Genomic DNA, 27,103 nt, shown 5'->3' on the forward strand with positions numbered 1-27,103 from the left:
TGGGGGACACCAGTGGTGAGAGCGCGTGGTGAGGAGACAGATTCTCGCCACGCCACCTGATAGGAGCGACCTGTCAGGTAGGACGCAATCCAAGCGTGGGCCGCGCCGGAGATGCCCAACTCGGAGAGGGTGGAGAGGAGGATCTGATGGTTCACAGTATCGAAGGCAGCCGATAGGTCTAGAAGGATGAGAGCAGAGGAGAGAGAGTTAGCTTTAGCAGTGCGGAGCGCCTCCGTGATACAGAGAAGAGCAGTCTCAGTTGAATGACTAGTCTTGAAACCTGACTGATTTGGATCAAGAAGGTCATTCTGAGAGAGATAGCGGGAGAGCTGGCCAAGGACGGCACGTTCAAGAGTTTTGGAGAGAAAAGAAAGAAGGGATACTGGTCTGTAATTGATGACATCGGAGGGATCGAGTGTAGGTTTTTTCAGAAGGGGTGCAACTCTCGCTCTCTTGAAGACGGAAGGGACGTAGCCAGCGGTCAGGGATGAGTTGATGAGCGAGGTGAGGTAAGGGAGAAGGTCTCCGGAAATGGTCTGGAGAAGAGAGGAGGGGATAGGGTCAAGCGGGCAGGTTGTTGGGCGGCCAGCCGTCACAAGACGCGAGATTTCATCTGGAGAGAGAGGGGAGAAAGAGGTCAGAGCACAGCCTTACAGCTGTATGGTGAATCAACAAACTCTGCTTAAAGTAAGCTGAATTTGAACAAGCTTGTTGAGTAAAATTACAAATGTATGTTTACTCAAAACCATTTCCCAGCATGCTCTATCGCAGGTTGATTTTCAGAATTGTTTGTTTCAATACCTGTGTTTTTGCATTGATTGGTTGATTAATCTTGTAATCTTATGCTACACAAACATAAATAACATAAATGTTTCGAAACTTATCCAAGCTGTTAGTAGTCTTAATAATTCATATTCCATACGGCTACCCTGGCCATCATTCTCAATGCAGTTTGCGGGTAAATAAATGTTCCAATTGTTGGATATCCTCACTCTGGCTGGATTCTAAAAGGGATTAAACAACATTTTGCACACCAGAATGTGACTTGCAGGCTTAATACAGCCTATAAACCAGGAGTTTCAGACCACTGTGTTAGGGTGTAACTAGGCCCTCAAAGAAAAGCCTTATGATATATTTAATGTATTGTCATAAAGCGTTTAATTTTACACTTGGAAATATGCAAACAATTGTATGTTGAATCAACTGGAATGCAATTTTGTTGAGCAAACTCGCCATCCTGTTGCAGCTGAATAAAAACAATTACAGTCTACTTCATGGACTAATTATTTTTCTCCATCTCTCATTTATCTCTCTTTCATTTCCCTCCTCTGCATTCCTCTCACTTTACCCCTGCCTCTCCAACTTCTCAAGTCCAGCCTTCTGCTCCTATTTATTTACCCTCCCACCATCCCTCCTCTTCCCCTTTACGCTTCGTCCTCTCTCATTCTCTTCTTCCTGTTGCCTTCTACGTTTCTGTGCGTTTTTGGACCCTATTCTCTTTTCTCTCTCCCGTCTATGGCCCCATTCCTTGCCCCTCCCCTGGCTTTTATACTATTTCGAGGGAATCTCTTTAAATTCCGTATCTCACCTCTAAAAATATTACGCTGTCTTAACTTTTGATTTCTTTGGCTTATCGAAAATGATGATGTCAATGCAATACCCCATCTGAAATGACACCCAGTGCGTCTCTGGACGCCTGAAGCAGCAGCACATAGATTTGGTAAAGGCAATTTTCTGTTATTTTCTCTAGTATTGAAAGGGGGTACAGAGGGTGTGTAGCCCGCTGTGATATACGCCAATACAGTCCTGTGGTCACCAATGATTGAATGGTCTTAACCTGAGAATCAATAGTTGATCGACAGTCTGCTTTCAACGTCCAGCTCCACGGGGAGCTGTCACAGGTGAGTTACGACTTTTATTATAGCCTGTATTCAGAAGTCAGGAGAGATATTCGAAGTGCTGTGAGTTGTGGTCCGTTTAAATTGAATCATTTTATGTTTATTGACTTTTTTATTTCTTGTGAATTCTGACTGGGCTAATGCATTTTTTCTTCGAGTGAAGTTCTAAATATTTGTCATGAATTAGCCAAGGGATTCGGTAACATGAGACAAATAATATAACTGTTTTGAATGACACTGTTAGAGAAAGTATATATAGTTTATTCCTCTGCATTCTCATAGTACCCATCAAGACCAATCAATTGTTAAATTTTTGTTTCTGGCCCCATTCGCGGTTATTTTGCAGTTCGTGGTGAGTTCTTTCTGGGCAAGTTTGAGTGGAAGAGATTAGCCTTTTGGCGCGCCAGTTAATGACATGTCATTATCTCAATGGGTCGGTGTGTGTTGTCTGGACGTCCTCTGATCCTTATTTTTTGTATTTATTTAACTAGGCAAGTCAGTTAAGAACAAATTATTATTTACAATTACGGCCTACCCTGGCCAACCCTTAACCCAGAGGACGCTGGGCCAATTGTGCACCACCCCATGGGACTCCCAATCACAGCCAGTTGTGATACAGCCTGCAATTGAACCAGGGTCAGTAGTGACACCTCTAGCAATGAGATGCAGTGCCTTAGACCGCTGCGCCACTCGGGAGCCCACTCAAGGACAATAAACTGGTCAACCGGTCCCGAACAACGACCCCCAATTCTGTCTCACAGCATTATATGATGTGTGTCACTATCAGAAACAGAATAAAGATAGGCACATGACAATTATGAGATAAGTGGGTATATGACCTTTGATCATATTGCATTTATATACTCAACAAGGCTAAGGAAAGATGTACAGACCTATTTGTATTCTATATAAACAAACAATGGAGTCAAAATATGTTTAATAATACTATCATGTCAATCTCACTGAATGTCAGACCTGATTGCATGGTATCCAAAGCTTCTATCAAGTTTAGAGTACTTACTTTCCCCACCCCTGTAACTCATCTTATCAGTAGGGCGTTTTGAAATCACAGATTTTGCCTTCAAAGCATGTTATTGACAAATGCTTGTAGAGTTGCAATTGGCAGAACACAGAGAAGAAAAAAATCCACCAAGAGTGATACTGTCCAGAATGGGAGAAGAATGAGGAAGTTGTGATAATGCAGTGATAATGAGAACCCAGTGGGAGAGATGACTTTATGTTGTTTGTTCCCTGGGTAAACTCTGTCCTTGCTCTAGTGTTTGTTCCCTGGGTAAACTCTGTCCTTGCTCTAGTGTTTGTTCCCTGGGTAAACTCTGTCCTTGCTCTAGTGTTTGTTCCCTGGGTAAACTCTGTCCTTGCTCTAGTGTTTGTTCCCTGGGTAAACTCTGTCCTTGCTCTAGTGTTTGTTCCCTGGGTAAACTCTGTCCTTGCTCTAGTGTTTGTTCCCTGGGTAAACTCTGTCCTTGCTCTAGTGTTTGTTCCCTGGGTAAACTCTGTCCTTGCTCTAGTGTTTGTTCCCTCTGTCCTTGCTCTAGTGTTTGTTCCCTGGGTAACTCTGTCCTTGCTCTAGTGTTTGTTCCCTGGGTAAACTCTGTCCTTGCTCTAGTGTTTGTTCCCTGGGTAAACTCTGTCCTTGCTCTAGTGTTTGTTCCCTGGGTAAACTCTGTCCTTGCTCTAGTGTTTGTTCCCTGTCTGTCCTTGCTCTAGTGTTTGTTCCCTGGGTAAACTCTGTCCTTGCTCTAGTGTTTGTTCCTCCTCTATTTGGATACATATTATCCATCTGTTCTCTCAGCCTGTCCAATATAACATTATGCACACGGAGAACTTGGTCTCTTGTTAAAGACTCTGTCTAGACCACTGTATTAATCACTCTCTTTTCCCCCTCAGGATGTCGCAAGAGGGACTCTCCCATTGAATTCACCCCTGGAGAATAGTCATGATGGTTTCAGGGACGAGGTGGATTCTCTTCTGCCTCTTTCTACTGGGGGAGAGAACAGGACGTAAGAGAAACAAGACATTTACATGGACATTTTAGTCATTTAGCAGACGCTCTTATCCAGATTGACTTCCAATTAGTACATTCATCTTAAGATAGCTAGGTCGGACAACCACATATCGAAGTCATAATAAGTACATTTTCCTCAATAAAGTAGCTGTCAGCAAAGTCCGTGCTCGTTCACTGACACATTCAAGTGCGAGTTCATGAAAAGCCATTTGTATTTTTTATTTTAAGAAATGGGGGGAGGTGCTGTGGGATTCTTTAAGATATTCTTTGAAGAGGTAGGAGACAGTTATAGAGGTACTGTTAATTCTACGGGATGTTTCCATACTGAATAGTACAACTTTAATACTTTCTCTCAAAAGTACCTCCCAAAGTGACTCTGCTTTCAAAGAGCTATGTGTCAATAGTCAGATTTGGGTTTAGCAAAGTGAAAGTGGAATATTCAGAGACAGTAAAGGAAAAAAAATAGAAAGTTCAGTCAGGGGGCACTCCCCAGTTAGCTCTGTTCAGTCCGAGAACAACAAGCTGTCTTTTAGTCATAGTGGGCCAACAGCCACTGACTGGAAGAAGAGAGCATGAACCAGAGACTGAGACGTAGACAGAGAGGCTGAGTGAGAGGGCTTGTCTGAGACCAGAGCAGTCGAGTGGAGCACTAGTGTGTTTATGTGGCGGATTGACAGAGACTTGTTTCTCCTGTTTGTCAGTGAGAGCAGAGAGTCTGCTGGTGACCCCGTCCATCCTGCCTATTACCAAATCTCACACCAAGTTCAGATGGTCTCTCTGTGTTGTCTTTTTCAGGGAGATCAAGTGTTTTATTTTTCAATGTATCTCTTCCACAAGAGACCCAATCTATATTAGTTTGTCCTCAATGTTCCTCGTAAACAGAGTATACAGCCGTAGCTCCATTTGAGTGACCTCTGGTTGTCTTTGCAACTGTGCAGTTGACTGTGGGGAACTGCAGTGCTCTCTGTCTCCAGCGGGGGTGCTTCACCCTGTGCAGGGGCTGTTGGAGCGCTTTGAGGCCGGCCCGGGCTGTGCAGCCAGAGAGAGCGGGGAGAAAGAGACCCATGTGATCGCTGTGGGGAGAGGGACACGTAGCCTTGACAAACAGGTGCTCCCTCTCTGTTTCTCACAGTAGGAAACATCCACAATCACTCCCAATATGTTGTGCCTCCCTGCCCTGACCCCCTCTCTTCCCTTCCAGGTGACTGTGCTCCTGAGACCCCTGTCTCTGTCTCACCCCCCCCGTCAAACCCTCATCCTGGTACTGAGCTCCAAGCAACCAGTACGCTGGTGGCTGGAGGCTGAGAGACTACCCCCGGATCTGCCTGTGCTGGTACAGGTCAGTCTGTGCGTGCGTGCTCGTGTGGTGTGTGTACCTCTTTTAGTCATTAATCATTCACCCCCCAAAAAAACAGTTTTGATGAGAGTATTTACTTCCTCCCATGAGGAACTGATAAAAGTACTGACCTTTCCAGTGTGTTAGTGTGTATGTCTGTGCAAGTGTGTTGTTTTAGAAACATAGGCCCCCACAAATGAATGTTTCTATTACTGTGTGTTATCATGTCTCTCTATGTAACCACAGTGGCCCCCCTTTGCCCCAGGTCTCTCCTAACTCTACAGTGCAGCCCTACAGTCTGGCAGTGCAGGTGCAGCCTATGCCCTCTCTGCCTTTCCGTCCGCGGGCTTTGCTGCGATGGGCAATGCATCAACATGGCTCCCTGTCCTCCCTCACACACACAGCCAGTGCCAACCGCGTCTACGTCCGTGTGGGCAAGGGTGAGCCCGCCCCACATGCATACAGCTAATACACAACCCTGGTCTTTCTGACCTCTCTCCCTCTCCAACCAAGTCTCCCCTCTGACCTCCAGATATCACCATGCCCAGCGTGTGCCAGCTGCAGTCTCTGTTCCTGTCACACAACTACCTGACTTCTGACCTGCAGCCACAGGAAGTACAGGGCTGTGCTCCAGTTGGCGGAGGCGACCCAGAAGTGCATGTCATCAAGCTCCTTTCAGCAGGGTCAGGGCTTTGTGGGTAAGTTTAGGACATCTCCAGCATGTGAAGAAAATCATGTGGAGAATATCAATCTCTGAAGCTGTTCAAGTAATACAATGTTGAGCTATTGAGTTATCCCTTAATCATTTTCAAAGCATTTTCTCCCTCTATTCCTTTCAGTGACCGGTCTCTCCCTCTATCCCAGCTCTCTGCAGGTGGAGGTGACTATTTCTCTGGTGCCCCCAGTGGCCAATGCTGGGTGGCACAAATTGGTGCTGATCCTCAGTAGTGCCGTTCCAGTCAACTGGGCTCTCACAGTGCCAGGGCTCCGGGGACACATCTCTGTCTATGTGAGGATCCTATCCAGTAAAACTTGACACGTTATGGTATTTCTCCTATCATGTGGGCTAGAATGGGTCCTTCACCTGTTCTGGAGTTTGGTATAAAAGTCATAAAAGGGTTATAAGTAAAAAGAAAATAATGATGAAATGGACAAAATAGCTAAATAAATGAAAGGAGCAATCCAGTCATTGAGTGAAGGCCAAACTAAACGTGATTTCAAAACCTCAAAGTGAGTTCCAAATATCAATGGAAATGTCTCTCAGGTTATCTTGTTGATAAATAAACACATTCAACTTGGCTTTGACAGGGCTTGCCAGGTTATCTTGTAACACAAACATCACATTTATGCATTTCTTTGACCATTTTTCTCTCCCTTGTTCTTTCCTCTCAGTCCTCCAACAGCGTGTCCCCACTCTACCCTCCGGAGCCTGACCTGACACTGACTAGCATGCTCACCTCTGACCTCTCTACCACCCATGACCTTTTGAACTGGGCCAATCAGAGTGGCTTTCCCAAAGTGGCCTCATACACAGAGGCTGACCTGGCCAATCACTTTGTGATCAGACTGGCTGGGGGAGGGACAGGTCAGGACCTGTGTGTGTCTCTTGTGTCCCTCATTGTGTGAGTGAACTGGATGGTTTATTTTGTGTTTCCTAACAGTGCGTTTGTGTTGGTGTTTCTCCTGATTAATTATGTTGTCTCCCAATATTGAAGGTCATGTTATCCCTAAAAAGTGCTGTTCTGTGTGTTAGCACATCTCTCTCGCTTTCTCTCCCTTCCCACAGAAGGTGACCCCCCTGTGCGTATGCTGGATGGCAGGCCCCCTTTGGTCCAGGAGCGCAGGCTGAGACAGTGGCTGAGTGAGGGAGGTGGAAGGACCAGTGGGGGCTGGGAGGCCGTCAGTGTGCAGTGTCAGGACGGACGACTCAACGTGGCAGTGGACAGACACATTCTGCAGGTCACTTTCACTATGTGGTTGTACTGGTAGTTTAGCGTGTTTAGCGGGTTTATGGTTGTACTGGTAGTTTAGCGGGGTTATGGTGGTACTGGTAGTTTAGCGTGTTTAGCGGGGTTATGGTGTTACTGGTAGTTTAGCGTGTTTAGCGAGGATTATAGTTGTACTGGTAGTTTAGCGGGGTTATGGTTGTACTGGTAGTTTAGCGGGGTTATGGTTGTACTGGTAGTTTAGCGGGGTTATGGTTGTACTGGTAGTTTAGCAGGGTTATGGTACTGCTCCACATAGCTCAGAGGGGGTGTGAGTGACAGTTTTTCATAGTTTAGCGGGGTTATGGTTGTACTGGTAGTTTAGCGTGTTTAGCAGGGTTATGGTTGTACTGGTAGTTTAGCAGGGTTATGGTTGTACTGTTTAGTAGTTTAGTTTAGCGGGGTTATGGTTGTACTGGTAGTTTAGCGGGGGTTATGGTACTGGTAGTTTAGCGTGTTTAGCCACTGGTAGTTGAGCGTGTTTAGCGAGGTTATAGCTAGTTTAGCAGAGGTAGTTTAGCGTGTTTAGCGGGGTTATGGTTGTACTGTAGTTTAGCGTGTTTAGTTTTTGTACTAGTAGTTTAGCGGGGTTATGGTTGTACTGGTAGTTTAGCGTGTTTAGCAGGGTTATGGTTGTACTGGTAGTTTAGCGTGTTTAGCGGGGTTATGGTTGTACTGGTAGTTTAGCGGGGGGGTTATGGTTGTACTGGTAGTTTTTAGCGGGGTTATGGTTGTACTGGTTTAGTGTTTAGCGGGGTTATGGTTGTACTGGTAGTTTAGCGTGTTTATCGGGGTTATGGTTGTACTGGTAGTTTAGCGTGGTTATGGTTGTACTGGTAGTTTAGCGGGGTTATGGTTGTACTGGTAGTTTAGCGTGTTTAGCGAGGTTATGGTTGTACTGGTAGTTTAGCGTGTTTAGCGGGGTTATGGTTGTACTGGTAGTTTAGCGGGGTTATGGTTGTACTGGTAGTTTAGCGTGTTTAGCGAGGGTTATAGTTGTACTGGTAGTTTTTAGCGGGGTTATGGTTGTACTGGTAGTTTAGCGTGTTTAGCGGGGTTATGGTTGTACTGGTAGTTTAGCGTGTTTAGCGGGGTTATGGTTGTACTGGTAGTTTAGCGTGTTTAGCGGGGTTATGGTTGTACTGGTAGTTTAGCGGGGTTATGGTGGTACTGGTAGTTTAGCGTGTTTAGCGGGGTTATGGTTGTACTGGTAGTTTAGCGTGTTTAGCGGGGTTATGGTTGTACTGGTAGTTTAGCGTGTTTAGCGGGGTTATGGTTGTACTGGTAGTTTAGCTGGTAGTTTTAGCGTGTTTAGCAGGGTTATGGTTGTACTGGTAGTTTAGCGTGTTTAGCGGGGTTATGCTTGTACTGGTAGTTTAGCGTGTTTAGGTTATAGTTGTACTGGTAGTTTAGCGTGTTTATGGGTTACTGGTAGTTTAGTGTTTACTGGTAGTTTTAGCGGGTTATGGTTGTACTGGTAGTTTAGCGGGGTTATGGTTGTACTGGTAGTTTAGGGGGTTATGGTTGTACTGGTAGTTTAGCGAGGTTATAGTTGTACTAGTAGTTTAGCGGGGTTATGGTTGTACTGGTAGTTTAGTGTGTTTAGCAGGGTTATGGTTGTACTGGTAGTTTAGCGTGTTTAGCGAGGATTATAGTTGTACTGGTAGTTTAGCGTGTTTAGCGAGGATTATAGTTGTACTGGTAGTTTAGCGGGGTTATGGTTGTACTGGTAGTTTAGCGTGTTTAGCAGGGTTATAGTTGTACTGGTAGTTTAGCGGGGTTATGGTTGTACTGGTAGTTTAGCGGGGTTATGGTTGTACTGGTAGTTTAGCGGGGTTATGGTTGTACTGGTAGTTTAGCGGGGTTATGGTTGTACTGGTAGTTTAGCGGGGTTATGGTTGTACTGGTAGTTTAGCGTGTTTAGCAGGGTTATGGTTGTACTGGTAGTTTAGCGGGGTTATGGTTGTACTGGTAGTTTAGCGTGTTTAGCGGGGTTATGGTTGTACTGGTAGTTTAGCGGGGTTATGGTTGTACTGGTAGTTTAGCGGGGTTATGGTTGTACTGGTAGTTTAGCAGGGTTATGGTTGTACTGGTAGTTTAGCGGGGTTATGGTTGTACTGGTAGTTTAGCAGGGTTATGGTTGTACTGGTAGTTTAGCAGGGTTATGGTTGTACTGGTAGTTTAGCAGGGTTATGGTTGTACTGGTAGTTTAGCAGGGTTATGGTTGTACTGGTAGTTTAGCAGGGTTATGGTTGTACTGGTAGTTTAGCAGGGTTATGGTTGTACTGGTAGTTTAGCGGGGTTATGGTTGTACTAGTAGTTGAGCGTGTTTAGCGAGGTTATAGTTGTACTGGTAGTTTAGCGGGGTTATGGTTGTACTGGTAGTTTAGCATGTTAGCAAGGTTATCAAATGTATTTATATAGCCCTTCGTACATCAGCTGATATCTCAAAGTGCTGTACAGAAACCCAGCCTAAAACCCCAAACAGCAAGCAATGCAGGTGTTGAAGCACGTTGGCTAGGAAAAACTCCCTAGAAAGTCCAAAACCTAGGAAGAAACCTAGAGAGGGACCAGGCTATGAGGGGTGGCCAGTCCTCTTCTGGCTGTGCCGGGTGGAGATTATAACGGAACATGGCCAAGATGTTCAAATGTTCATAAATGACCAGCATGGTCGTATAATAATAAGGCAGAACAGTTGAAACTGGAGCAGCAGCACGGTCAGGTGGAAGTTGAAACTGGAGCAGCAACACGGCCAGGTGGACTGGAGACAGCAAGGAGTCATCATGCCAGGTAGTCCTGAGGCATGTTCCTAGGGCTCCCGTACTCCAAGAGAGAGAGAAAGAAAGATAGAAAGAGAGTTATAGTTGTACTGGTAGTTTAGCGAGGTTATGGTTGTACTGGTAGTTTAGCGTGTTAGCGAGGTTATGGTTGTACTGGTAGTTTAGCATGTTAGCGAGGTTACGGTTGTACTGGTAGTTTAGCGTGGTAGTGAGGTTATGGTTGTACTGGTAGTTTAGCCTGTTAGCGAGGTTATGTCATACAAATACCAATATACTGCATGTAGACCTACAGTGTATTGTAGGTTCTTATGATGGTACTTAGTGTAGCTTTTTTGATGCTCTCTTTCACACAGACCCTGTCTCTCCCGGTGTCGGAGGTGACACTGCGGTATCCTCAGTGCCTGGCCCAGTCCAACAGCAGCCATTTCTTGTTGGCATTCCCGGTCATTTCCTGTGGGACTGAAGGGGTGCTGCAGGGAGAGCCCAGAGGGGTACAGTACAAAAATGCGGTAAGACAGAGAGGTGGTTTTAAGGGGTAAAATATCTGCAGAGAACATTTTAACATGTTTTGTGACATTTTTGTGTCTCACCATGTTTTGCAATGTTCTTGTCTCACCAAAATGGTAATTGAACCATGCATGCAACCGTTTACAAGTGATTCTGTGCTAAACAAAGTCAGCAGAAAGAGAAAGAGCTGTGTAATAGGGATGTCCGGCAGCCTCATCTGAGAGGCAGATCTGATGGGGAGATTGAGCAGGGATGGGCTTCACTTAGGTGGGGAGGGGGAGAGGGACATGCAGGTCACTATGGAGCCCTTCACTGTGTGTCTGTCTGTGTATCTATGTGTGAGATTGAGAGATATGCACAGTAGAAAGGCAGAGGACGAAAGAAGAGAGTAGAAGAGCAGGGCTGTAATTGTGTTGTTTAGTGTGATCTGAAGGGCTCCTGTGGTTTACCTCCCCCAGGCGCCACATGGGTGACCTAGGTCTGAGTGTCCGGAACACTGCTGATCAACCTGAGTGTAGCTAGGCCTGGGGACGGGAGTGTGGGAGCAGGGGGCTGGAGGGAGGGAGAGAGGGTTGTGGGAGTGGTGGAGGAAAGGGAGCAGGAGAGGAGGGATGCAGTGAGACAGACATGTAGCATGTGAATGAACTACGATCTACTAATACTGTATATTTACTGTCCTCTCACTGACCTATCTGCTCTAGTGTTTCAACTCTTACAATACATGACTTAACCTGTTTTGTGTCTATCCATCCTCTCAGGTGTTGCTATGGAGAAACAAGCCTCTGGTTGCCGTGGTCAATGAGACAGACGAGGAGTCCACAGAGTGGACTCCACTGGTCATACATGTGAGATGATACAGGTTGTGTGTTTGTGTATGTGTGGTCCATTTTCACCACATATTAGTGTGTGTTTGTTGTGTGTGTGTGTATGAGACAGAGACATGTATATCTATGCTTGTCCTTATCATTCCATACATCTCCCTCTTTTCCATTGTCCTCTTAGTTCAGCTGTTTTGCTGCAGTCCCCAGTGTCCCAAGCCTTCCTGTGGAGCAGCCCACTCTGCAGGGGCCGGGGCCTCTCCCAAGGGCCAGGGCCGGCCCACTGGTCTCACTGCAGCTGTTTGTTACAGAGGGCTATGAGCAGAGGCAGACCGGTCCTTGTACCATCACTGCTGACAACCGTGTCTATGTGGAGGTCAGTTTGCCAAGCTATGTGTGTGTGTTTTAATTGTGTGTCTGTCTGCCTGTCTGTCTGCTGATGTAGCTCCTGCTGCAAGTGCTACTTGTGTTTCACCCTCTGCTCGTCTTCTACAGTATCAGCTGCCTCAAGCTCAGAGAAGACTTCTACCAGAAGGCTATTATAATCACATCTAGAAATGTCACAATAAGTCATTTCTATAAGAACCCTGTAGCCCTGCTATTACAGCACTAGAGCACAGCAGGTTGTAACAGAGTACTACAAATTACAGTACTAGTGTAATTACAATACTTATTACACTCTACTTACAAAATATCAACTCAGTAATAAGACCATGGTAAAGTAATGTGTTACCCATATTGTCTCTGACTGTTTTTGCCAAGCTTTCCGCCAAGGGGGCCCTCGGTGGGGGTGTGGAGGTGCGGTCCTGCATGGTGTCTCCCCTATCAGACCCCCGTGTGTCCCCTGGCTGGTCAGTCATTAGAGACGGCTGCTCCGCTGACTCCTCACTGACACTCAGCAACATGGCACATGGCCAAGAGGAAGATGAGGATGATGAGGAATATTATGAAGAGGAAGAGGAGGTACCTAGAGTCCTATCATTCAGGCATCCAGGAAGGGCTTGGAGGAACAAGGCAGGATTGAGAAAAAGAGAACACGTTGGCAAGAGGGGACGAGGAGGACGAGCCAAAAGGAAGGAGAGCGATGGAGGAATGGGAGGAGAGGAGGACCAGATACACAGACTGAGGTTCAGTTTTGTCCTTCGGCCCATCTACAACAACTCTGTCCAGTTTCTGCACTGTCGCATCTGTCTCTGTGGCCCTGAGTCAGTGACCCAGGGGCCTCCAACGGCCATAATACAGAGTGGCTGTCCAAATCCCTGGGGCCTCCATATCCCTGCCCTCGTATCTAAACTACCCAACCAACAGGTACAGTACATGTTCTATATTCATAATGACTAGTAGTATTAATGACTAAAAGTAATGACTTACGCTCTGTGGCGGTTAGGGCTCCCTTCAGCGACCCCCAACCCCAGCAACAAAAAAAGCATGATTCTGCACTAACAGTCATTTTTATTCAGACAATTGGAATAACACAAATCACAAATAAATAATCATAACTTTTAAATTATAGAAATATAAAAATATATACAAACATAAGACTAATATCAAAAAGAAGTAAAAAAGACAAATAGAAACAAATTTGTGTTGATTTGGCACCCGAGCATCACTACATTACCCATCCCCCAACACTGTCAACCAAGAGTGAATACTAAACCAATTCACCTTGGTGGTGTGCAGACTGCTTTTATATTATTCTTAATGGTTTTGCACAACCCGGAAAAATGTCTGTGAAACTATATATTCACAGTATTATGAATTCATTGTGATTTATTTAGTAGCATTTCGTAGTGTGACTGATTTTAATGATTGAGTTAGTACTGTACATAGTTAGAGGTGCGCTATTTAATAAATTCCCCCGCTCCCCCTACCTCAGGCTTCCAGTTGGAAGACCTAAGGTTAACCTACCCCCGCCCCCCTCCACATCTCGTACTTCTGAGTGGGAGACCATCCCTAGCTCACAAACTAGAATCAGGGCGCCCACTTCGACAAGGTTGATTGACCCACAGTCCCACACGGTGACATGATATTATTGACGTGGCGTGCAAATGAGCGATAGAAAACCAATCGTGCAAATGTCACCATTCTCAAAAAAAAAAATTGTTAACTGCAGGATGCCACCCTGGGCGGATGCCAATGTCGCCTATACCTAATTCCGCCACTGCTTATCTTCCTCTCTCTCTTCTCTCTGTCAGTGTGAGTACAGAAACTTCTCCAGACCCATGCTGGTCTATCAGCCTGTTGGTGTGGCCAGACAGCTGGCGCCACCTGCTGGTGAGTAGTAGATGGTCATTGGTGGTGTGGTCCACCTCCTCATTACATGGGCCTGAAGTAATTCACTTTCACTCTGTGTAAAAGGGTGTTTCTCTCTTCTTATCCAACTCTCTATTTCTCTCTCTAGGTCAGAGAGGTCAAATGCCCAGTGTGTCTCAGCTGCCCAAGCCTATCCCAGCCCACAGCAGTGAGTAACTGTAACTTTAACCCTAGCCTCAACCCTAACCCTACCTTCAGGTCCACACCCTGGTTAAACCCTAGCCTCAAGCCTATCCCTTGCTTCATGACCTCACCCCAATTCAACCCTAACCCTAGCCTCAATCCTATCCCTTGATTCATGTCCTCACCCCAATTCAACCCTAGCCTCAACGCTAACCCTTGCTTCATGTCCTCACCCCAATTCAACCCTAACCCTAGCCTCAACGCTAACCCTTGCTTCATGTCCTCACCCCAATTCAACCCTAACCCTAGCCTCAACCCTAACCCTTGCTTCATGTCCTCACCCCAATTCAACCCTAACCCTAGCCTCAACCCTATCCCTTGCTTCATGTCCTCACCCCAATTCAACCCTAACCCTAGCCTCAACCCTAACCCTTGCTTCATGTCCTCACCCTAATTCAACCCTAACCCTAGCCTCAACGATAAACGCTTGCTTCATGTCCTCACCCCAATTCAACCCTAACCCTAACCCTAGCCTCAATCCTATCCCTTGCTTCATGTCCTCACCCCAATTCAACCCTAACCCTAGCCTCAATCCTATCCCTTGCTTCATGTCCTCACCCGGTTCAACCCTAACCCTAACCCTAGCCTCAACCCTAACCCTTGCTTTATGTCCTCACCCGGTTCAACCCTAGCCTCAACCCTAACCCTTGCTTCATGTCCTCACCCGGTTCAACCCTAACCCTAGCCTCAACCCTAACCCTTGCTTCATGTCCTCACCCGGTTCAACCCTAACCCTAGCCTCAACCCTAACCCTTGCTTCATGTCCTCACCCGGTTCAACCCTAACCCTAGCCTCAACCCTAACCCTTGCTTCATGTCCTCACCCGGTTCAACCCTAACCCTAGCCTCAACCCTAACCCTTGCTTCATGTCCTCACCCGGTTCAACCCTAACCCTAATATCAACTCCCGGATGTTCCTACATGTGTGTATTATCACAACAGTGATAGTAACTGGGATTCTACTACTTTTCCCTCCCATGTTTTTGTCACCCAGGCTCTGGGGTAGACACAAGCTCAGTGTTTGGGATTGTGTTTGTTGCTTTCCTTCTGGGCATCAGCCTGATGGGGGCGCTATGGTGCATCTACTCTCACACAGGTAACCACACGGGACAGTTCTTAAAGTCTATCCTGGACCAAAGGCCAAAATACTGAGCTATACCACCATATTCACAAATACCCAGAGAACATTCTATACCTGCTGCTACTGTTTATTATCTGTCACTTTATTTCTAGTTATATGTACATATTTACCTTAATTACCTCGTACCCCTGCACATCCACTTGGTACTGGTTACCCTTATATAAAGCCAAGTTATCGTTACTCATTTTATTATTTCTCTATTTTCTTTCTCTCTGCATTGTTGGGAAGGGCCCGTAAGTAAGCATTCCACTGTTAGTCTACACCTGTTGTTTTTTCGAAGCATGTGACAAATAACATTTTATTTTATTTGACCTAATGTAAGAGAAGATACTATGACAACTTTCTTATTATTTTTGAGAGAAATGCTGGGTTTTTTCACCATGAATACATGTTAGTGAAACACTTGACATGTGATTGGTTGCAGGGGCTCCTCCACCAACCAGAAGAGGGGGCCTGATCGAGAATACTAACCCTGCCTTATTAGACTCTTCCAACAGCTCTGTGTAGAGGTGAGATGGAACGTGATAAGAGTGGAACAACACACACAGCAGCTGGGGGACCACAAAGTAAAGAGATTGTCAAATTTAGATTAGTATTCTATAGACTTATCATGGTGGCACTTAGCGCCCTTTGTGAATTAGTCAAGCACCTGCAGATTGCAATAGTGATATCTCGTATCATGTGTAATAAATACTCTAAATATCTAATTTTCAGTGTTTCCTCTGGTAAATCTGAGACTGGGGGTAAAGTGGGACAGAAGATGAAACACCTGGTGTGTATGTGAGTGTATCAGACCTGGGTTGAAATACATGCGTATTTAAGTATTTGTTATTTAAATACTTATTTTCTGTGTATTTTTGTATTTTCAAATAATGTGGCCAATCAGCTATTTTTACTTGGAAGTATTTAAAAATAGCTTCCTATAAATAGCATAACATATTTGCAAATACATTATTTAAAAAACCCTAGGACCAAACAGACCTGGGTTCAAATGCATGCAGTATTTGAATATTTGTATTTGATAGTTGAGCATTTCCAAATTCATTCCAATATTTAAGTACTGAAAAATATCCAGATACTTACTTCAAAATGTCTTTGAAAGTAATTGAAATACCCTAAATAGTTTTTGAACCCATATCTGATGTGTGTAAATACATATACACTGAGTATTCAAAACATTGAGAACACCTGCTCTTTCCATGACATAGACTAACCAGATGAAAGTTATGATCCCTTATTGATGTCCCTTGTTAAATCCACTTCAATCAGTGGAGATGAAGGGGAGGAGACAGGTTCAAGAAGGATTTTTAAGCCTTGAGACAATTGAGACATGGATTGTGTGTGTGAAATTCAGAGTGTGAATGGGCAAGACTAAATATTTAAGTTCCTTTAAACGGGGAATGGTAGTAGGTGCCAGGGACACCAGTTTCTGTCAAGAATTACAACGCTGCTGAGTCCCCCTCCCCGCAGTTTCCCGTGTGTATCAAGAATGGTCCACTGCCTAAAGGACACAACTGTGGGAAGCATTGAAGTCAACATGGGCCAGCATCCCTGTGGAACGCTTTCGATACCTTGTACAGTCCATGCCCCAAATAATTAAGGCTGTTCTGAGGGCGGGTGCAACTCAATATTAGGAAGGTGTCCATAATGTTTTGTATACTTGGTGTACATATGCTTGAAGCAATGAGATGTATAAAGGTCTGAAAGACTGAGGCTAAATGAATGTCTACAGGTACATGGCCTCAGCAACTCCTCAAAGTGTTGAAAGAAATACTATTCAGTGCATCTGATCCATTACACTGTATCTACAATGTCATAACCTGGGCTCATAGATTGGAATGGTGTGATTACTGGCTATAGGACGAACATGAATCTGAACATAGCCTAATGTTAAAACAGAAATAAGCACTACAGAGTTTAAAGAGGAGGAACACATGAAGTCATATATGTCTTGAGTAGAATGTGTGTGAGGGCAATTGCCATTATCCAGATCCTTATTGTATATATCTATGTTGTAACTGTGACCCTTTGTTTGATATTATCTGTGCTGTTGCTATTTAAATTAAATATCTGTGGCTGAGTTTTTGTGTTTTATCTTCAAATAAAGTGCGGGAGAGAACAGTGAATGAAGCCCCAGAAATTCTAAACTTAAACAGAGTATTTTTTTATTTTATATCTAAATCCCTTTTTATATATACTCCTGCTGACCAGGCTGTGACACTGAAAATATGCAGTCACGTTGTCTCGCCATAATTGTGGAGCATCACTTCAACATAATCATTGTCTCTCTCTGCTCGTACTGCTGTCATGTTCCCCATGGCCTGAATGTATATTATTATGCCCTTGGGTGGGCTGCCACAGTGAAGTGAAAATGGCAGCTTCATTCATACACCAACAATGGGAGCTACAATTGTAACGGCTCTCTGAGGAAAATTGACAATTACAGTGAGAAATAGGGGTTTGCTTTGTCACTCTACAAACCACCTTTTTTTTAATAAGGTGTCTTTTTAGACATACAGCATAGTAGAGACCAGGACCTAAAGGGCTGGATTCAATCCGTAGCGTTAAAGCGTGACTGACATTTAAAGGAAACGTTTCCGTGTTGGCGGAGACAGCATTCGTGGTAAATGTTGCATATGTTGGCTGAATCGAAAATTATCTTTACATTTCAACTGGCTACAACGCTGATCTTCTGCGCTAATAATGGAATCCAGCTTGTACACTATATGACATTGCTAGAGATGTTAAAGTGATCAGGTCCCCTCAAGGCACTATCCAAACGGTCAACCTGAAAAGCTGTGAGCGAAAGCAAATCCATAAAAACAAATGCCCAATTAACTTGAACATAAGTAATGTGCTTAGCCTCAGTCACTGATCAAAGTACCATATAAAAATGGAGCTGCAAATACCAGTCAACAATCTATACAAAGCACTCATTCTTGTGCTACATACAGTACTTATGTAATACAAATCTCCATTATACCCGTGGCCTCAGCTCTGTGTGTACACGCTGCTATGGACACATTGTGTCTCCTGGTGGCGCTGTAGGTCCAGTCTGCGCTGGAAGCTGCTTTGGCAGTGCGTGCAGCTGAAGGGCCAGTAGCTGCTGTGTTTACGGCTGTGGGTGATGAGGTTGGAGCTCTGGCTGAAGGCCTTGCCACACACCTGACACACATGGGGCTTCTCACCTGAGACAGACAGGGACAGACAGCAGGACATGACATATAATTCAAGAAGAGAGATACTCTGTGACAGCAGCCAGTGTGCAGGGCAGAATCCTAACTTCAGATGTAAGCAACCTTTGCACAATGTGTATGTCAGTTGTACTATAATGTACACACACCAGCTGACCTATGTTCAAGTCACACTATGCTCATTTGTGTATGTGTCCTTACAGTGTACCTCCCTGCACCTCAAATCAAATCAAATATATTTGTATTGGTCACATACACATGGTTAGCAGATGTTAATGCAAATGTAGCAAAATGCTTGTGCTTGTAGTTCCAACAGTGCAGTAATATCCAATAAGTAATCTAACAATTCCCCAACAACTACCTCATGGACACAAATCTAAAGGGATGGAATAAGAATATGAATATATGTAAGAGCGGCATAGGCAAGATGCAATAGATGGTATAAGATACAGTATAAACATATACCTGTATGTATGAAGGTGTGTTTCTTCATGTCTGACTTCTGGTGGAACCTCTTGCCACAGTACTGGCAGGGGTAGGGCCTGGTGTCAGAGTGGATGAGCAGGTGGGTGGACAGGGTGGAGGAGCGCTTGAATACCTTCCCACACTCCTTACAGCTATGGCTACGCTCCTGGAACACACACATTCACAGAGATGTGGTCAGGATTTTGCCTTTTAGTATGTTTATATAGTTTGTGTTGGGAAGTGGAGAGACCTCCACCAATTTACTTCTGCCAGATATACCTTTGGTCTTCCGTACGTGCCCAGAGCTTGTTTGAACTCGTAGGGGTGCTCTGGGGCTTTGGCTGATGTGGCCAATGGGACTGCATGCACGCATGTACGGGACCTGAGTAAATGAGTCTTCAGTACAGCTCCTGAGTACAAGACCTGAGAAAGGAGAAAGCTAAGAGTAACAGAAGATGTAGCTCATACTCCCAGAGATGTCAACCATAGTCAACACAATTACCCCTCACAGCCTCAATTCTCACACCAAACAAATCTATTATGTAATTTTCTGACATGTCACAGAGCCCTGTCGAGTACATTTTTCACCACTCTACTGTCAATCTTGTCTCAGGTCACAAACACCAAACAGTATCTCATTTATTCTATTTTAGTCATGCCTGAAGGGGTTTGCATGGTTTGGAACCACACAATTTTGGTCGATACACCCTACAAGGGCGGATGTGCTGTTCTGATTATATTGTAATTCCTGACCCTGGCTGGTTCTTCTTACCTTTTCACAGAGGGGGCATGGGCTGGTGGAATTGAGGTCCATATGTGGCCTGTGGCTCAGTAAGACATGGACCAGTTTCTCCAGCTCCCTCTCTCTGTCAGGGCCCCGGGGCCAGTGTAGGGACCAGGGCAGGGCAGACTCGGAAGGCTCCACACCATCGTACCCTTGTGTTTCTGTGGAGTAAGTGGCATACTAGTAGATTGAGTTTGAAATAAAAAAAGTATTTTTGATTTGATAAAGATAGTTATGACAATCAAATTGAGGCAACTTGAAGTGTTTAATGCGATGCAATACAAATAAATGCAAATATCTACATCTACTTATTTATTATTTACAATAAATAGAGTTTAGAGCCATAAAGTCAGGATCCGTCGGATACCTGCAGACTTGCTGGTCCAGAGGTCAGCTGGCGAGGTGCTGTGTGGTCTGGTTGCCATGGCGTCCCAGCTAGGACAGGGGTAGTCCAGGGTGTCCTTGACTTCTGACCCTGAGTACAGGTTGCCCTGGTCCTCCTGGAAGGGGCTCCGATGTGGGGACCTTACTTCCTGCCACGCCCTGTTCTGCCTGTCGTGATGATTTGTATGAGGTTGTGGCTGGTCAGGGTTTGTGTGTCTGGTGCCTTTAGAGAAGCAAGGGGGATGAGACCCTGGTCTCTTACTCTTGACCAGGAATGAGCGAGGCATGACAGAGCTGAGGCAAGGGGAAGGTGCAGAGCGTGAGAGAGATAAATACCTACAGAACAGACAAGAGACGAGGGGTCATTCGAAATTTACTCACAACTTAATGACAGATTCTTTGACAAAGTGTTCCTCTGTACTAAATAACAACAACGAACTAATATAATTTATAGATTTATTATTTAATTTTTCTACAAATACCAATGCCCTAAAGACATACGTTGAGCATACCAAACAACACCTTCCTAATATTGAGTTGCACTCAATTTGTCGGAGCATGGACTCTATAAGGTATCTATAACTGTGTATAAGACAGTAGTTTTGGAATTGTTAGTTAGATTACTTGTTGGTTATCACTGCATTGTCGGAACTAGAAGCACAAGCATTTCGCTACACTCGCATTTAACATCTGCTAACCATGTGTATGTGACAAATAAAATTTGATTTGATTTGATAAGGTGTAGAAAGCGTCCCACAGGAATGCTGGCCCATGTTGACTCCAATGCTTCCCACAATTGTGTCCTTTAGGTACTGAACCATTCTTGATACACACGGCAAACTGTTGAGTGTGAAAAACCCAGTAGCCTTGCAGTACTTTACACAACCGGTGCACCGGTCCTTCTACCATACCCTGTTCAAAGGCACTTAAATGTGTTGTCTTGTCCATTCACCCTCTGAATGGCACATATAAACAATCCATGTCTCAATTGTCTCATGGCTTCTTTAACCTGTCTCTCCCCCCCTTCATCTACACTGATTGAAGTGACATCGTTAAGGGATAATAGCTTTCACCTGGATTTACCTGGTCACTCTACTGTATGTCATGAAAAAAGAACATGTTCCTAATATTTTGTACACTCAGTATATTTATCCACAGAATCATTCACCTCACTTATAGAATTTCTGGAGAATGTGAAATGTGTTTGGATCGTAATGACATTTTGCTGCAATTAAGTAATGGACATAAAATAGTTTGATATATAAATATGTGTTTCTACTGTAAGAGAGTGCGAAATTAGAGATAATACATTTTTTGATAACATTAACTTTCATTAATGAATTTTCCACGTAATGTAACAAAGTCATTCACCAAATTTTGAATAATATGTTATCTCTAAAAATTGCTTTGTGAAAATATACAGATTGGCACACATTTACACACATCACACTTATAGTAAGCTGTAATGTCACTCATGTTGCTCTGAGTTAGTATTCCTTATCTTCGTATGTAAATGTCAAACACACACACCTGTTGATAAATATTCAGTTAAAATGCCAAAGCCTGTGGTTTGGGTAAGAAATGCATCATGCCCACCTGCACACTGTTTTAAAAACCCATTTCAAAAGCAGTTCTTTCTCTGAGGACCCTACTCTGGCATTGTTTTAGAGTCAAGCAATTCAAACTGAAATCTCACCATCTGTTGTGATATATACATTTTGAGCTTTTTACTAAATAGATCTACGTCTCTATAAGTTTTCAAACGTTTCTAAATATGACACATGTAACCAAATCATTCATAAAATAGCATACAATCCTACCATATAATGCAATCAAATTACAAATGCAACATATTTCCTTTGCAATTCTCCCAATGATATTCACAATTCTACACATTATCAGAATATATTTTTTACCATTGATCACCTAGCTGTATATTAATAAACGACACAAACTTTTGCAAAAACAATAACCTATTTTGGTCAGTTTTCAGTCACGCTCAATCCTAAAAATATGATTTCTCGTCAGTTAAAAGTATTAAAATGATTTATATCTGCACTGAATTGATCCTCAAATTCAATAAAAACCATGCTAAACATTAAACACCAATCTCATATTATAAAGTTGAAATCTGGAGAGAGGCTGAATTCTTTAACTTACCACTTGTATGCACAGTTGAATCTGAAGTGGTTGCTATCTCTTTGGTGTCGCTAACATCCCCTTTTCTTTACCCTCGCACCCATTAACTGATGACATGACAGAAAACAATTGATTTGGTTTGATTTTGAAGCAGTTGCTGAACAAAGGATTGTGGGAAAGCTCAACAACAACAAACCCACCAGCCTTTACAGTGCATTCAAAGTCTATACCTCAGCGTACAATTCAAAGCATTTACCTAAAGGCTAGAAATTACAAATGTTAATCTGTTAAACTCATACTGTAACATTAATTTGGCTCTTACACACATAACTACAGTATGTGACAATGATACAGAACATTGGTTATTTTTCAAGATTTATTCTAATCTACACCAGAGATTTTCTAATCAGAAATAGTCTATCAGCTAGATAAACTGTTTTTCTTTGTTTTAGTTTTTGATTGAATAAAACAAATCTGATATTCCCAGTTGTTAACCAACTTCTGTAATGGAAACATGTGCTCGGTGTTCAGCTTGTTGTTCGCATCCTGCCTGTTGTCTTACCTCTAGAGACGACTGATCCTGCTACCGTACACTAGAAAGGACCAAGCACATATCCAAACATGTCCATCTTGGTCTGAGAGTCAATGTTCTATGCTACTGAATCACAGGTAACTTGGAGATACCGGTAGCAACAGCCTGACTGAGGGTAGGAAGTGTGTACATTAAGGTAACTTGATTGTGCTTAAATACCTTAGTCTCACGTACAAATAGGGACCTTACTTTAACCATGTAATCTTGCTATGTGAGATTATTGACACACACATCACTGGTGTCTATGCAGTGTGGAATGTGTATAGTACACAACCCACACAACTCTCTTCCTGTGACTGAGGTAATTTAGGAAATAGAGAAAATAGAAACACTCTCCAACACTAGAACAAAGGTGAAAAGAGCTGCTAGAAGATGACAGGATTTTACTAATCAAGTGAAGTCAAGAAGTGAGATGGCAAAGATAACTGTATTACAGCTGATATCCATTGAATTACAGAGAAACCACATTGGAGATCACTGTATGACTCAGCACATGACACCTTAGATTGAAACAGGTCAGAGGCCCTCAGAACAGCCTCAATTAATTGGGGCATGGATTCTACAAGGTGTCGAAAGTGTTTCACAAGGACGCTGACCCATGTTGACTCTCATGTGGACCATTCTTGATACACACAGGAAACTGCTTCAAAAACCCAGCAGCGTTGCACTTCTTGATGGAAACCGGTGCGCCTGGCACCTACTACCATACCCCATTCAAAGGCACTTAAATGTTTTGTCTTGCCCATTCACTCTCTGAATTTCACACGTACACAATCCATGTCTCACCTGTCTCTAGACTTAAAAATCCTTCTTTAACCTGTCTCCTCCTCGTCATCTACACTAATTGAAGTGGATTTAACCTGTGACATCAATAAGAGATCATAGCTTTCACCTGGATTCACCTGGTCAGTCTATGTCATTGAAAGAGCAGGTGTTCTTAATGTTTTGTACACTCATTGTATTGTATCCTGTGAGCAGCAGACAGTGGAGTTGAGTGTACCACTGCCTTGATGTTCTGGAGTGGAGCTTGGCAAAGCGCTGTGGTTACTGTGGCGGGGGGCTGGCAGCCTTCTCCCCAGGGTTTCAGGGAGTGCAGGCGAGGGGGGGGCAGGTTGTTGAGACGGAGTGGTAGGCTCAGTGGGTTTGTGTCTCGTCTCAGATGGGGGGGGGTTCAGGGGCTTCTCTTCATACATCCGTCCCTCTGCTCCCCTGCTGCTGCTCCTGTCTTTCTAGGAACCTGAATCTTGGGGTCTGGGGTGGAGGGGTTTAGGGAGGGGGAGGGGGTTATGGCTGGTTGGCATTTAGTGTACTTTTCCTTTCTTTGTTTTTGTCTCACCTGTTCTGCTTTCCACTGTGATATGTTCCCTTGCGTTCAAGTATGCTCCTGGCTCTGAGCTCCAATGAAGCAGTCTGTCTAAGGCTTGGTTATGAAATCAGCATCACAAGCACGAATGAAGCGACAGGTGAGGATGCAAACACAAGACTCTCTCTGGTCAGAGAGCGACCTGGGGTTGGACTCAACCAGTGAATACACGATGTTAGGATGCGGTCTCGGTGCCGTGGTCCCCCTCATTTATCACAACTGAGCAAATTTTCCATGGCTCCCAATCTTGTTGGAAGGATATGTGCCTAGTAGAGAGTATGTGGCTGAAAACCTACTGTTCAACTCCCAGTGTGTTAAATCTGCTCCTGCCACACCCTCTACTGCTCATCCTGTGTCTTCTTGACCTGCCACTACTCCCCCAATGCTCTCTCCCTCTCTCTCACTCTCTCTCTCTCTGTGATTGTGTGGGCAGAGACAGGTGTGCTGGAGTCAGAGCAGATCCCCACCAGCTGCAACCTGTTCCATAATCAAGACCTCTACAAATATTCAGCCCTGCCACTTCTACGCTGCCAGATTGTAATCTCTGCTCAGTCAGTCTACGTTTCTAGACGTTTGTTCCTGTTTAGATCCTGTTATCCTGTTGTGCCTGTTTTCCCTTGCCCGCTCTGACTCTGGTCCCTGTCTCCAGTCCCACGTCAGTCCTGCTACTCTGTCCTGGATCCCCCACTCTACTGCTCCCTTGGATTCTCATCTGGACCTGCTTACCCTGTCCCAACAACTCTCTCTCCAGCCTCAGCCTCTGCACCTGGTTTCCTGCAACTACCTTGGATACCTCATCCCAGTCTCCTCGTCTGAGTCTGCTCTTGGGTTCACCTGTTCTGCTCTGCGTAACACTGTGGTTTACTGCTGCAAATGTCTATTCCTACATAGCCCTCCCAATCCGGCAAGAATATGAAATATGCTTTTTCTCAAACAACCCCCTACGCCAGTTTCACCGCAAAGCAAATGTACATGAGCAGAATTGGAGTGACTGGGAAGTGGAGTCCGCATTCAACGTGGATGAGAAGACTATAATGGTAATTTTTGGACAGGAAGAGTCTCTGACCATGACATAGAACTGTATCTGCAACAATACTGCACTCTCCTTCAGCTTGCCTTAAAACCAGTATGTTATGGGCTAAGGAGGTACAAGGTCCAGACCAAGAGAGGAACAGATGGTGAAGCTGTAGAGATATCCAACAACATCATGCTGGGGCCACACAGCTGCAGAATCATCTGCCCAGGACAGACCACCCACTGTCTGTAAAGCCAGTGACCACCAGTTGAAGGATTGCAAGACTGTCAAGTTATGGAGATGCAGTGAGTTCAACCACAAGTCCAGAGAGTGCACAAATGAAAGCAAGTGAACACTCTGCAATGGTGATGGGCACACCTACTTCAACTGTCCACAAGCCTACAGCAACAGAGCAAAGGATGGTGGAAGGGGAGCAGAACCTGAAGCTCAACCACTAACTCAGCCAGCATACAAGCCCGATGACCTCCAGATCACTCCCTCCCCTAACAAGCTGAGCAGCAGAGTGGTGAGGCGGAGGAGGACTAGGGAGCAGAGAGAGTTGAGGAAGAAGGAGACAAGGGAGCGGAGAGAGTTGAGGAAGAAGGGGACAAGGGAGCGGAGAGAGGTGAGGAAGAAAGGGACAAGTTAACAGAGAGAAGTGAAGAGGTGAAACAACACGAACCAGAGTGCAACAGCCAGTCTTGCAGTCAGTCTGACAGCACACCAGAGAACAAGTGACGAGGAGAACGATGACAGCTTTGAGTCCGCCAGTGAAGAGCCATCCTAAGACTCTCCCCATCTTGATGACACAGGTTCTTCAGCAGTCAGGTCCACTCAAATGGAAGCTCATGATGACGACCCACCAAACCATGCCAGTAGTCCGGCCACCTCCCTCCCTGGTTGCTACCCACCTCTAATTTAAAAAGACTGCTCTAAATGAGTACCCTAAAATAGACTGCATACAAGCAAAACTTAATCAATAATTACAGGATTTTTATTATCAGTATTTATTATGATTATCTCTAATGATCAACAAATGTAAGTATTTTTTAAATGTGTGCCTTCTATTTTGCAATGTGTATTTAAAAATATTTTCAACTCATGAATTGTATTAATTATTGATTGAAAATAGATACTTAATTAAGATTATATTAAAACTAAAAAAGCAAAAAGATATGATGCAAAACAACTTGTCTGTATCTAATAAACAAGAAAATAAACAGTATTTTTTTCTATAGCTGGGTGTGAGGCCAGATAAGCGAGTGCTGGGCCCAGCCCAATGTCACTGACTGTTGTGGTTTTAACACATCAAATCAAATCAAATCAAATTTATTTATATAGCCCTTCGTACATCAGCTGATAACACATCAACCAGAGATGGCCTTAAGCTCTCCCAGAGACACAAACAAATGAATACATACACACACATACCACACGTTATTGTGCATCTGCAAGCAGGCAAAGTCCAATGCAAACAGGCAAAGTCACATACACATGTGCATGCCGACAGTGCACACACTCACAAACGTGAACAGTCCCACACAGGCATAAAGTCACACAGGCTACACCATTCAGGACACACCCTTGAAGACGTACAAACAGTAAAACAGTAAAGACATCCAAATTCTGTAAACAAAATCGTCCGATACAGAATAGAGGAGAAACAATAGGCGTTTTCACACGAGCACATTTTCTCTGCATGGGGCAACCACAGGAGGAAATGATGTAATGAAAAATAACGCCTTTCGCTGATAGCAACAAGGAGTCCGAATTTGCCTCACTAATCACACATTACCACACATTAATCAATAAAACATATCCAACAAATGAACATGCAAAGAGAGTAAGAGGGAGAGAGACGGAGATGGTCAGAGGGCTGCCGTCAGCAGTAGGCCATGATTACAGCTGGCTGTGTATATCTCTGTATATGTGGTTGGTTGGTGGCTGTGGTTTCAGTCAGGGGGCTGGGTGTACTTTCTCATGGCCCACATCTTCTTTTTCTCTGTCACCAACAGGACTCGCTCCCCCACCCACCCATCTCACACATTCATTTCCCCTCTTTCTCTTTCTCACACATTGCATGGCAAAGGGTGAGAAGGTGAGTGAGAGGACAGGAGCTTGTGACTACTCTAGATTGAGAGAACAACAGAAAAACGAACCGTGGTATAAAAATAGATTACA

At 44.3% G+C, this 27,103-nt stretch overlaps 2 protein-coding genes across 6 annotated transcripts; one reads left to right on the forward strand and one right to left on the reverse strand.

Moving 5' to 3' along the window:
- The first annotated feature begins 1,418 nt into the window (after window positions 1-1,418).
- On the forward strand, window positions 1,419-17,066 carry LOC118384631 (transforming growth factor beta receptor type 3-like). Of its 5 annotated transcripts, XM_052518949.1 has the most exons (18): window positions 1,419-1,901; window positions 3,807-3,919; window positions 4,863-5,032; window positions 5,126-5,263; window positions 5,526-5,700; window positions 5,793-5,958; window positions 6,125-6,269; window positions 6,653-6,845; window positions 7,047-7,219; window positions 10,379-10,534; window positions 11,291-11,377; window positions 11,535-11,726; window positions 12,113-12,658; window positions 13,546-13,624; window positions 13,752-13,811; window positions 14,840-14,941; window positions 15,411-15,495; window positions 15,701-17,066. In XM_052518949.1, the coding sequence occupies exons 2-17, from the start codon at window positions 3,856-3,858 to the stop codon at window positions 15,491-15,493; spliced, it is 2,529 nt and encodes an 842-aa protein (XP_052374909.1). In that variant the 5' UTR covers window positions 1,419-1,901; window positions 3,807-3,855; the 3' UTR covers window positions 15,494-15,495; window positions 15,701-17,066. The 5 variants fall into 5 exon arrangements, with proteins under 5 accessions (XP_052374909.1, XP_052374907.1, XP_052374910.1 ...); XM_052518947.1 differs by having other exon boundaries at window positions 15,411-17,066; XM_052518950.1 differs by lacking the exon at window positions 14,840-14,941.
- Window positions 17,067-17,129: 63 nt separating this feature from the next.
- Window positions 17,130-22,057, reverse strand: LOC118384635 (zinc finger protein Gfi-1b-like). Its single transcript, XM_052518951.1, has 6 exons — window positions 21,974-22,057; window positions 19,797-20,149; window positions 19,418-19,590; window positions 18,925-19,068; window positions 18,646-18,811; window positions 17,130-18,174 (listed from the first exon to the last, which is right to left on the reverse strand). Exons 2-6 carry the CDS (start codon window positions 20,098-20,100, stop codon window positions 17,978-17,980), a joined length of 984 nt encoding a protein of 327 aa, XP_052374911.1. The 5' UTR covers window positions 20,101-20,149; window positions 21,974-22,057; the 3' UTR covers window positions 17,130-17,977.
- Between the last annotated feature and the right edge of the window lie 5,046 nt (window positions 22,058-27,103).

Source organism: Oncorhynchus keta, chromosome 5 (genome assembly GCF_023373465.1).
Source record: "Oncorhynchus keta strain PuntledgeMale-10-30-2019 chromosome 5, Oket_V2, whole genome shotgun sequence".
NCBI classification, from domain to species: domain Eukaryota; kingdom Metazoa; phylum Chordata; class Actinopteri; order Salmoniformes; family Salmonidae; genus Oncorhynchus; species Oncorhynchus keta.